This window comes from Bombus bifarius, unplaced genomic scaffold (assembly GCF_011952205.1).
Source record: "Bombus bifarius isolate JDL3187 unplaced genomic scaffold, Bbif_JDL3187 scf7180000008008, whole genome shotgun sequence".
NCBI lineage: Eukaryota > Metazoa > Arthropoda > Insecta > Hymenoptera > Apidae > Bombus > Bombus bifarius.
This window is the reverse complement of record NW_022884386.1, coordinates 2,213-14,289: the sequence shown is the minus strand read 5'-3', so window position 1 is coordinate 14,289 and position 12,077 is coordinate 2,213. Positions and strand designations below refer to the sequence as shown.

At 43.9% G+C, this 12,077-nt stretch overlaps 2 protein-coding genes across 2 annotated transcripts; one reads left to right on the top strand and one right to left on the bottom strand.

Moving 5' to 3' along the window:
* Positions 1–331: 331 nt before the first annotated feature.
* On the bottom strand, positions 332–2,564 carry LOC117206640 (elastin-like). Its single transcript, XM_033446149.1, has 2 exons — positions 1,671–2,564; positions 332–1,166 (listed from the first exon to the last, which is right to left on the bottom strand). Exons 1-2 carry the CDS (start codon positions 1,683–1,685, stop codon positions 387–389), a joined length of 795 nt encoding a protein of 264 aa, XP_033302040.1. The 5' UTR covers positions 1,686–2,564; the 3' UTR covers positions 332–386.
* Positions 2,565–6,964: 4,400 nt separating this feature from the next.
* On the top strand, positions 6,965–8,390 carry LOC117206629 (probable H/ACA ribonucleoprotein complex subunit 1). The gene is made up of 2 exons (XM_033446135.1): positions 6,965–7,089; positions 7,406–8,390. Exons 1-2 carry the CDS (start codon positions 7,066–7,068, stop codon positions 8,129–8,131), a joined length of 750 nt encoding a protein of 249 aa, XP_033302026.1. The 5' UTR covers positions 6,965–7,065; the 3' UTR covers positions 8,132–8,390.
* The last annotated feature ends 3,687 nt before the right edge of the window (positions 8,391–12,077 follow it).

Here is a 12,077-nt window from a genome sequence, read left to right as displayed (position 1 = left end):
GATACATCGACGTCTAAACGTGAACTCGGAAGGTACATAGGTAGAAGCTCGGGAAGATATGGCCAAGCTCTCGACGGAGAGCGGAATAAACATAAATATACTTTCCGCTTCATACCTTGGTGGAAGATATCTTCTAACCACGCTCATTTACTCGGCGCCGTTAAAGAGCAGAGAAGGAAAGCCTATCGCCAAACCTCGAGATACATTTTCAATAGTCTAATCGTTTAATGGTTAAGGGATTTCAAGGTAATCGTTGTAACTAACCAACACGATACATACAAACACCGTTTAATAATTTAATATTTATTTTGCATAAAAAAATATAATCATTATATACAAATATATGAGTGTGAATGAAGATCCACGTCGATGAAGTTCATCCTTATCTAATGATGTAAGCCGAGGGACAGTTCGTGTCCTCCAAAACCACCTCCTCCGAATCCACCTCCGTGTCCACCTCCGTATCCACCTCCAAATCCGCCTCCAAAACCGCCGCCGCCACCGCCACCGCCAGCGCTAACCAAAACAGGGTAGGACTCCTTAACGACGACAGGAACCTTGACTGGATAAGGAACCTCCTTTTCGATCGCGACCGGAACCTTTACTGGCACGCTAACCGGGAAAGGCACCTTGACGGGCACTTTGACGGGCACGGAATACGGCACTGGGACCGGTTTCTCCACTGGCACCGGTACTGCTTTCTCTACTGGAACTGGGTAAGGTTTCGGTACGTGCACAGGGATTGGGTTTTCCACGGGAATCTTAACTGGGACCGGGTATGGTACAGCTACGTTCCTTTCGACTGCGTACGGTTGTGGTACACGAACTTGATTCTCTCGGTGAATCGTGATACCAGTTATACGACCTCCGTCACCGCCGCCGCCTCCGCCTCCTCCTCCTCCTCCCAATCCTCCACCTAGACCTCCGCCGAGACCTCCACCAAGGCCTCCACCGAGACTCAAACCTCCGTGGCCTCCCAGGCCTCCGCCGAGACTCAAACCTCCATGACCTCCCAGGCCTCCGTAACTTCCTAGGCCACCGCCGCCTCCAAGACTCAGTTCCAGTCCTCGTTTGCTCTTCTCTTTCGTCTCAATGGCGGGTTTCGTGCTCGACTCCTTAGCATCCCCGGCCAGGGCTGTCGCCACCAAGGCGAGTATTATAAGCTTCTGAAGGTATAAACATGGTTAAGTGAACGAACGGTGTATTTCGACAGACGTGATGTATCGTGTGCGGTGTCTGTACGTTTCCTTACGTCGAATGTGATTTACGTTGTTGAAAATAGCTAACTTACATAATACCCTAACGGGAGAAAGTGCGTGGCGAAAGCTATATACGAAGCTCTAGCGATAAATGTAAGTTATCACGAACGTGTTATCGTGTTATCGATAAGAACGCGGCTCTTCCGACTTGTGGCTACGACTTTAACACTCTAGACGCGGTGAGGTAGAGAAACAGTGTCGAGGGAACGCGCAATAAAGAACAATAGAAAATAGAAGCTTTCTTCGATGTAGCTCCCTGTTTGAAAAATGTTCCGCAACAATGCAACCGCGTATCGCTGGCGAACTTTCTCCGTTTCTCACCTTACATAATCCCTATCCCTTTGTTCGTTTCGTGTACGATAATCTATGATATGTATCGTGTATGAATATAGTGGGGAACCGCGAGCTCACCTGTGGAGTGCTCATGGTATCGTTCGAAGGTGCACACTGAAGTTACATCGCGCCAATCACTGGCATATATACCGGCACTTTCGCCGTGGCTACTGGCCCACTCCCCGGAAAATCCTACTCGTCCGCCAACATTAAAGTGGACCGATTGTGCTACCACACCGTGCAAAGGCGTTCGTTCGGCGTTAAGCCGTTTTCCCACGGGCTACCAACCAGCTGGTTGATTACTACCGGATCCCCGGATCTGCCGCACGCGTAACATACCCCCTGTACATTCGAACTGTTTCGAATCGCTCTCTTGTCCGTTCACTCGTCGAGGAGGAGCCAGCAATTTAGCGTGCAATGATCGCAGCGACCAGTCTTCTTCGGCGTTTCTTTTTCTTTCACTTCGGAAGGAGCGGCGCGATCGTTACTCGCCTCAGATTCCGTCGTTCTCGCTCGTGCCTCGTAAAAACGATTCCGGACGTAATTCCGATCGAACCTCCTCGGTCTCTTACGCAATGCCTCTCCGTTCTCGATACACGGTAATATTTTTCAGATCTCTCCGATCGAACAGAAGAACCGTAAGATCGCTAATTCTCCTTAAAGGGAATTTCTTTCCTTTTCCTCTTTTTTGGCCCTTGCATTGTCTGTATTGTAGCCAGGTATTTGATATCGTTATTACGAAAGCGCGTTACGTCACGCGCGTTACTGTCTCCTGTGGCTCGATAAAGCGAATTTAATTGCAATAAATTGCAGCAATGAATTCTTCGATTACGTCGATCGACTAATAGATGCGATTAAACGTCTAACGAAATTTCGTGACGCGTTAAAGCATTTGCTTATAGCAATTGTACAACGCATAAAGTAACGTTTATATAATCAAATCGAGAGGAAATAAATGTAATGTCAGAACCTGGAATACGGTTTAATCGATGTGAAGTTGTAAAAGGGGTATAATTAAGGGTTTAATATCGAGGATAAAATCGACCGATAGACATTTGCGAAGCCTCGAGTGCTTCGTTTCTTTCACCGGGGCTGCTGAGTGCGTAAATCTTCGCTCGTACAATGTAGTTCAGAACCTCCAAGCCTCTCATTACGCGATCAAACATACCTCGCACAAGAAAGTTTTTGGTAATATACGTAACACCGGTGAAAATAGCTGGATCGTTGTCCTCGCAAAGGTAATGGCACTTGCGTGCCATCGCACACGTTTCCAGATATCGAGCCGAACCGTAATTAATTACGGCAGGCCGGTTTTTCGTCGATTTCCATCGGTAATGTAGTTGTAATTAAATAAGGAAAAAAATTGTAAATGCGCCACGACGAAACTCGCAAAGGGACGCGACTCGCTGCGAAACTTTCTCCTCTTGTCTCGGACACGCGCATGTTATGTACTTAATTGACTGATTCCCGGCATTATGCTCGATGCTTGGTTAATTAAAAAAGATAGATACACGATATGCGAAGGAAGTTGTTAGGCGTCACGGTGAACGACACCATTGTCGCTAACGTCAATGCTACGCCGGCTCTGATCTTTCGTGTTGCGCGTTTCTAGCGGCAGTCGTTTTCTTTTAGCCGACACTTTCCTCGGATTCACGAGACAAAACAGGAAAATAAGTCAGTGTGTCGGATAGGTTCGAGCTTCCTTCGAGCAACAGGTGACTTAATTTTGCGAAAGAAAACAAATTACAATATTCTTGTGCGTTGCGGTAGCCGTGTGAAACGAATCGTTCGTTCGTTCGTTCGCCTTTGGCTGATTCATCGGATAGCAAATTGCAACGTTGCGCCGCATTTAAACACGCTAATAATTGGTTTCTATCGTACACATATCGTAGCAATTAACGAGCTGTGAATGTATTATAATCTGATCGATAAACTGGCCGAAGAGGGAAGAAAACGTCTTGCGTTGATGTTAAATCTAGCGATGGTAATTAATAACACAGATACCGGGAATGCGTCGATATTTCGTTCAGCTGACAGAAACTTTTCACCAGGACCAGTTTTATGACCATTTTATGGATACTTTGACATTATACGTGACTCTCACTTCTGACATGCCAGCTAATATTTTAACCAGGTTTACGAAATTAATGCAAAGTGATTTGGCCAGAGACCACTTTCATTACAAGTATCACTAGTCCGCTAGAAAGGAGTCTTCTATCGTGAGCAGAAAAAGTCTCTCTGCTCGGCTACGACTCTAATGTACCTTTAACATTAACTCGCCTGGCAAAGGGCAAAAATATATCTCGAGATATTCGTCATCATTTCCTAACGCGAAAGCGAGAAATCGTTAAATTAGATTCGATGGTATCTCCATCACGAACGTACTATACTGAACGTTTAAATGCTTAAAATCTTGTTCATTAATATTCACACAATATAATACTGTTGATAAATATGCCGGATAGAGGCCGTAGACAAGTGGAATAAAGGAAGAAGACAAGACGAAGGTGAAAAGGTAAGAGAACGGGTAAAGGTAGACGACGAAACACCTTTTAGCATGCCTTTAGCGAAGGCACGCTAGAACGCGAATTATGTTTGCTTCTAGAGGAAGAGAGGAAGTCGCGAAAAGGGCGAAAAGGGGAGAGGGCGTAACTGGAAAACGGCTTGATAAACACCTTGAGCGAGAACATCCATCCATATATTCATGAGAGCTACGGTCTGGCCGACTCGAAAGCCTTTCCGATTATTGCATAAGGTTACGTTTGCGGTCGGTGAAGCAGAAATGCAGACTTCGCGAAAATTCCGCTCCTACCGTCTGCTTGTACGCTCGTCGACCACAGGGATTTACTTCGTACTCTTTAGGCTGCATTTCTGTAACCGTGGTGCACGAATGCAAAGTTCGAGGGCTTCGATTCCTTCTAACGTGGTCTAAAATCACATCTGGCGGTGATTCGAAGGTTCACGATACGATCGAATTAAAACGAGAAAGATCGAGGAAGTGCGTTTTTCCGCAAGCAACACCGATAACATGAGATCGCTCTGGGGAAAATGAGAACCAAAGGCACCGATAAAAAATTCACGACGTATCGATAACAGGAAGTACAATATGCAGACGTTTATGTAATTGGTGTGTTACAAATAGCCGTGAATTACTAGAAAGCAAGAACTCTCGGCAGAAATATCGTAGACAAAAATCATACACGAGTATAATAGAATCCCCACGTAATACGATCTCGAGTACTTAACAAAGTTCCGTGTACGTAATATTACGTACAGTGTTGCACGGAGTAAAGCAAGTTTTGGTCAAGCAGATCGTAATTAAAAACGATTTCTTAACACGTATCTTTTTATATAAATATTCAAATTGCCGATAGATAATCCGTCCGAAATGCTTCAAATTGCGTAACAGATAACGATTTAGTAAAAAGGAAAGAAATTGGAGAAACTACATAATCGCGTATTCATCGACGTAAAACGAACGTACGAGCGCTCGCAAAAACCGAAGAAGTGGAAGGTATCGCAGATCGTATTTTATGGATCTTAACGCCTTTCGCGCGTTTTAATTCTTGGGGGGGTAAATGCGGCGTAATAGCAGCACGAAACGTATCAGTGCTGGCATGGTAATTACAATTAATCGCAGTAAAATTGACCAGGTCGTAGCATCGATCCGTGTCACTAGCTTTAAATTCAATGAATGAAACTGCAACGTCGAACAAACACATTCGCGTCACAGTGGCTTGCGCAATTACCAGGTTACCGGCGCGACGTTTCGTCTAATTAAAGTGCGTCGTTATGTCACTTGACGTACGTCTTAACATTTTCTCTTCGACATTCGAGACGATATCAAACCGATATGCCATGGCATAAATTTCCAAACTTCATATTCACGGATCGCTTTCGCGTCACGATGACGCACAGACGGCTATCGAACTTCTATCGATAAACTTCGTTCTCATATGGAAATCACTTTCTAGTTCGAGGAGATTGCAACCGCGGCAAATCACTATAAATTCATCGAAAACAATTTAATCCAGGTTGAAGGTGAGACAGAAACTATCGACAAACATCTTCCTCTCACTTTTCATTCAGCCCGATCGGACTAACCCAATCGAACCGACGTCGCGATGGCTCGGCCCGTCGAAACGCGTCATGCTAGCACGGCTACGAGTCAAATCAATATTTTCAGATTCAAATATGGAGATTCAAATTCAGATATATGGAAATTTATTCCCGCCGATAAGCCTGATAAACCATGGATACGCAGGGATATTCTAATGCTCTGGAATAGGCGAGATCGAGGTACAAAGTCATTCTGAAATTAACCGCGCCCGTGGGATCTCCGAGTGATAACCAAAAATCGTTGCAGGCGGTAACTCCGAAGCATACGCGAATGAACCGCAAATAACGTTCGATCGGTTGGGTAGTCGATATATCCGTTACGACGACGATTCCGTTAGTTTTACTTTCAAGAATATAGATCGTTTTATTATTACGATCCTTTGTCGTTTAAAACTTGATCTCCTACATCGTTTTCAAATAGTTCTTTCCTCGTATCGTATCAATAGTACCGTTACCTTGTATCGAAGAAATCATTAAAGTACGCTAACTGAATTTAATAGGAGCGCATAACCAAGAAGGAACGTTTTATTCCAAACCAAAAAGTTTCCGACGGAACGTAGATTAAACTTACGCGCACAAGTGTATAGAGAGTTTCGTAGTAAGAGAAGCTGCTTCGTTCTCGGAAGCAATGAGAAAAAGGTGCAAAGATACGGGAGGATGTAACTCGAATGCCTGCGAGAACTTCTAATAATTCGCTTCTCGCTTTAATTAAGCTCTTAATATTAATGAAGCTCTCGGGAATGTGAGTGCAGAGATGTAGGAACGTATTGTGAGAAGTAATCGGATTAAAAAGAGACACCGTCAGAGTCGAATCCGTATTAGTTGCACCGGTTCGTTCTGATGGTTCATCCTGTAATTGAAAACTCGCTGGCTCGGCAAACGTACGTAAGTAACGAGAAAGTTCGAAGCGATCGCTCTACAATCCGGACGAGCGTAATCTGAATCGAAACTCGATCGATATTTTTCTTTTTATCATCCTCCGAAGATTCGACGAATTTCGACTTGTTCCAGATAGAAATTGGAGGCGCGTCCTTGCACACAGGTGAAATTAAGAATCGAACGAGACGAAAATGTATCGAAGGATTTGCCGAATTGTTAAAGAAGCTTCGAAAGCTTAGGCAGCATTCAGGAAGAAATTGAACGGGACGCGAAGCGACTTGCTAAATGTTGGCTGACAAAAGCTAACGGAGGAAAGCGTCGTCCACGGCGTCGTTCTCTTCCTTTCCTTCTCTCAACTTCCTACTCCGCAACAATTTCATCGGCACGCTCGAGTTGCCTGCCGGACTGGCGGTTGCGTCCCCTATAAAAGCGAGGGTAGACCATCGAGGAACCAGTGTGCTCACTGTCGACCAACATGAACAGCACAGAGAAGCTGAAAGTGAGTAGCTCCAGTAAGGCAGCCACTTGAATTCCCGTCTCTCGAGCCACGCGAACGAAACTGACGTTACCGGTGAAAATTTGAGCGTGTTGTCGTTCTTCGTGCAATTGGTCAAATCAATCGAAGCATATTCGTCGAATCGGTGTACTTTTCTCCTAAGAAGATCAAATAATACTTACGTTGCACGATTGTTTTCTCGCTATTTGTCGCTCGTAATAGCGAAAAAAGAAATGTTATCGCCATCAAAATCCCCTCTAAAACCAATAGAAAATATCGTTCGAAACAATGTTAATAATCTACGATTTACTTCCCCCAGATCTTACTTTTCTGCGGCCTGGTACTGTCGGCCGTGGCCGAGGAAGCGAAAAAGACCGCGGAGTCTAGCGCCCAACCAAAAGAAGAGAAGACGAAACGCGGCTTGGAGCTTAGCTTGGGTGATCATGGCTTCGGAGGAGGTTATGGAGGTGGAGGCGGAGGCGGAGGAGGATTTGGCCTTGGAGGCGGTTTCGGAGGCGGCTTTGGTGGCAGCGAACATATATCCGCGGAACACGTCCCGGCAGTCACGGTCACAAAGACCGTCCACGTGCCAGAACCTTACCCAGTAGAGGTCACAAAACATGTCCCCGTACCCGTCAGTGTACCAGTCAAAGTACCAATCGACAAGCCATACCCTGTCCACGTGCCTCAGCCCTACCCTGTTACAGTCGAAAAGCCCGTGCCTTACCCGGTCGAGAAGCCAATACCTTACCCTGTGAAGGTGCCCGTCAAGGTGCCAATAAAGGTGCCTCTGCCGGTCAAGGTACCTGTCAAGGTACCGGTCACTGTACCAAAACCAGTGCCCTACCCTGTTAAGGTGCCCTTGGTCGTGAAGGAGGCTGTACCTATTCTCGTGAAGGAACACGGAGGTGGATTCGGAGGTGGTTTCGGAGGTGGACTCGGTGGAGGATACGGAGGTGGACACGGAGGTGGATTCGGTGGTGGACTGTCTTTAGGAGGTGGACACGATCTTGGCGGAGGTTATGGAGGTTACGAGCATTTGTGAAGCAAAGGCTTGTACTCGCTAGAGTATCAAAGTCTTTGACCTTCTACGTACGTCTTGTCCATCGATTGCAACAAGACGCAATTGCTGATTTCGTGAATTCGGTCATCCGAGATCACGAGACGCTTGCTGGCCGAAACGTGAACACCAATCGACGAACAAGCGTGCCCTTCGTAGTAGACGTCAGTCGAATATACCAATATTGTATTCACCGTGATCCCGAACCTTAAATTTTATTGTATAATATGTTTTTTATAAATGAATAAAGCGATATTTTTTTATACATAACAAAGCGATTACGTAACCTTCGCAGGCATAAGATTGCTCGATAAGGAAAAAAGCTGCGTTAGCGGTTACGCGATCGGGAGGAATCGCGACAGAACTTTCACCGATTAATGTTACGTTATGAGGTACACTTGCTTTACCGTAAGCGAAATGTCAGCGAGAAAAAGCCTCGTATGAATTGTACGGTCGTTAACGCGAATAGAATCGCCACGCAAATTAATAGTGTAGAAAGGGAAAACGAAATGAACGTTCAACTGCGTAAAAACTTGTACCGCGGAGTTTGACGACGTTCACGCCCGCCGTTCTCTTCGAGCAATCTCGATGTTTCCACCATTCCAACCCCTGTCTTCTTTCTCTGTGTTTCATGCAAATCTTACACAACGATGCTACTTCTCGAGCTAATAAATTTTCTATAGAATTTTTCCGAATCGAAATGTCTTCACCGAACTTAACGACATTTCCTTGATGGGCACGACATTATCCGAACGAATCATAATTCCTAGTAATTAGCAAACGAAGAACCCTTTCTCCTCTTAGCCTGATTTCATTTCCGCGTGCAACGTTCGTTTCCCCTTTACGCTCTCGCTAATCTGATAACAAATAGAAACCGAAAGTGACTCCGGTGTCCGTGTGATCGAATTTTAAAATCTGGGAAAAGCGTGTTCGACGGGTGTCGAGAGCGCAACGTTGGAGTATGTTACGTGTACACGCGGTACGAAATTACAGAAGCGTGTCGCGTACGTACGCGACTGTGGTTTGCTTGGCTCAGCGAATTCGCCAGAAACGAGGAGACGTGCTTACGACAATTTCAGCTCATTGACGAATGCCCTCTGCGAATATCCGTTCTATCGACCTTGTCCAACGATCAAGGGAAACTACGTCGTAGCAGCACAATCGTGTTTCGAACATTCGCCTATCGATTGCAAAATTATATTGGAGCATCCTGCTCGCTATTTCGAACCGCGTGCCGAAGAAATTATCGCTGATTTAGAGAAACAAGCAAGTTGCTGCTGCCACGAGTTGCATAATTGTACTTAATTGACGAGATGAATAGTAGATTGTACACGGTTCAACTTGCTTCGCATCCAGCGAAATATCAGGAAATGATCGAATCGAATCGTAACAAAAACTAAACGGTATCCGATTCGTTTAATTAATTCGAACGCTTTCGATAGTGAAATTGAATTTTCGACGATACGGAACGTGAAGAGGGGGTGGCTACCGCTGGTAATGCACCTGTTTTAATAATAAGCAGTTTATAAACCACGGTGAAACGGGGTTTCGTTACCGTATAATATTTACCAGGTCTTTAAGATACAACAACCATTAGCCAGGTTTATCTCCTAGCGACCAGGCGAGTTTTAAAACGTGCTAACCGATGCTTTCGTATATAGCAAGACACGCAGACTGTTGGTTAGCAAATCCCGTTATTTAACGTGCCGCAAGCCAGGTAATCATATTTAATGGTCTAGGAAGTTCGCGTAAGAGAGAAAGAGAAAGAGAGATTTCTTCGATCAGCCGGAGAATGCATATGGATGGCGTTCGCGTGCAAAGAGGAACGATGCAGATACGATGTTGCCTCAACCATACACATTGGTACTTCTGGTATGTCGATTGCATACGACAAGTTACGTTTCCGTCAATTGTGATGTAAACGTTTTTCTTTTTTTCTTTTTTTTGCTCGAACGCATTATTTTTTCCCGTGTATCATTTTCATCTGTTTCGCGTTTAAATCGAGCAAAACGATTTTTGACGTGTAAGCAACGCAAAATATTATCACGAAGTGTAACGTATGATAGAAGGATACTCGTAATTAGCTTTAAAAACACCATTGACTGTGACTAATACTTTCCATATCTATATTATGCAATCTCTCAATCATTTCGTACCTTGCACGATCGTAAGATTATATGCAAATACTTGAAAACCGCGCTAAATTTAAAGTACACTTAGATCGATCGATGAATCCTCGAATTTTCCATTGTTTCGTTCTGCGTGTTTTGTTCAACGGAAGATAAATATAAATCCTTCAAAAGTTGCAGGCTTTTCGTTTACTGCGTTTCGAGTTTCGTACCGAGTCGCTCTCTAATAACTACGTAAGAAAATTCCCAATTATTTATTCGCATGGCACAGGAAAGCAACTTCTTCCTCGTTCCCCAGAAATTGGCGCGAAATCGTTGAACACCAGGTGTTTCCGAGAAATCAGAACGTGCTGCAGCTCGACGTAGACGCGTCTACCCATGTTACGCAACACGCTTTAGAACGATGTGTCTTATTTTTCTTTCGTCTTTTCTTTTCGTTGTACAACGTACAAAATCGTGACTTGGCGTTTGCATCAATCTCTATTGTGCCTCTTCTATGGAGATACTTGGAAGAGACGAATAAGGAGGTACCTTCATTCGCACTACTTTTATTCTGATATGCGTGGAAATCCGCGTTGCGTCAGGAGCTTCCCACTATACATACGCACCGATTGCGACGTTATGTTATCGTGCAATCTCCGCACGTTATTTCCGCTATTTGCCCGATTTTACACGCTAGCCTCGCGTGCTTCGTTTACGTGATCCGATTCATACGATATAAAGTTTCGTTAATGATCTACACTGGGAGAACAATTTTTGTACGCATATCACAAAAATTAACGATAAAAACTTGTTGCGTTTATAAAGAACCGCTTTTAGTTTTGTATACTAACTTCTTTCCCTGCCGTAACTTTAATAGTAACCGTTAAAGGTATCTTTTATTTCTTTAGATTTTCTATTTAGCATTCATTTGGATTCGTTAAAGAAATCTTTGTGAACTAAGTAACAGGAATACCGTACGAATAGATTCGAAAGTGACGTTTGAATGCAAACGTATCAACGTTAAAATAATAAAGCTATACTTTCTTGTTTTAATTAGAAAGACGCGGGGGCTATTATTATTGTTTTTATTGCAAAACGTTCATATGGTTGCCTGATATAATAATGTAGCAAGAATGCGAACTAGTTTGCTACGCGTATGATGAAACATTTGAACCTTTGATTTCGTACTGACTTAGTTTCCTTCTTTTTCTTTTTTTTTTTTTTTTCCTTTACAAATGACGAAACATCTCTTATTTGCTGTACAGCGCATACATTTCTGATATTCCCCTTCACTTTCTACGTAAACGTATAAACTTGCTATACGTGTCAACAAAATCGAGCAAATGGAATATCTTCATGGAAAATGGAAATTTATAATACATCCGTAATGTAGGAAGTAGGAATGCCCTCGAGAAAAGTTTCGTTTCAAGCTCGCAAAACAACCGGAACAGGAATCTTCAAATTTTTTAGCACGACGCAAATATGTGGATAGAAACTGTCACGTGCCTATCTATCTAATGGCGTATTCCATACTTTCGTTGTCTGCCCCTTTCTTATAGATTTGCAAAATCTCTAGCATTCCGTACCAGTATACAACGCGTTGCGACGTGAAGGGAATATGCAATCCTTCATTCTATACGATCAGTCACGTTCGACGATAGACTCTACCTTGTTTGCACTAGAAATGATCGTCAACATTACGTTAATATTGGTTCTGTCAACACGCACGCATCTCGAGTTTGCGTTTTACTTGCTCGCACCCTCTTGCCCTTGTTGCATGGTGAAAAAATAGAACATAAATTGATGAAAAATGAAACGAT

Bases quoted from the DNA above. Each gene is read 5' to 3' on its own strand.
- LOC117206629 (XM_033446135.1), top strand. From the start codon at position 7,066: ATGAACAGCACAGAGAAGCTGAAA. The intron at 7,090-7,405 runs GTGAGTAGCTCC...TACTTCCCCCAG, and splicing joins ACAGCACAGAGAAGCTGAAA to ATCTTACTTTTCTGCGGCCT.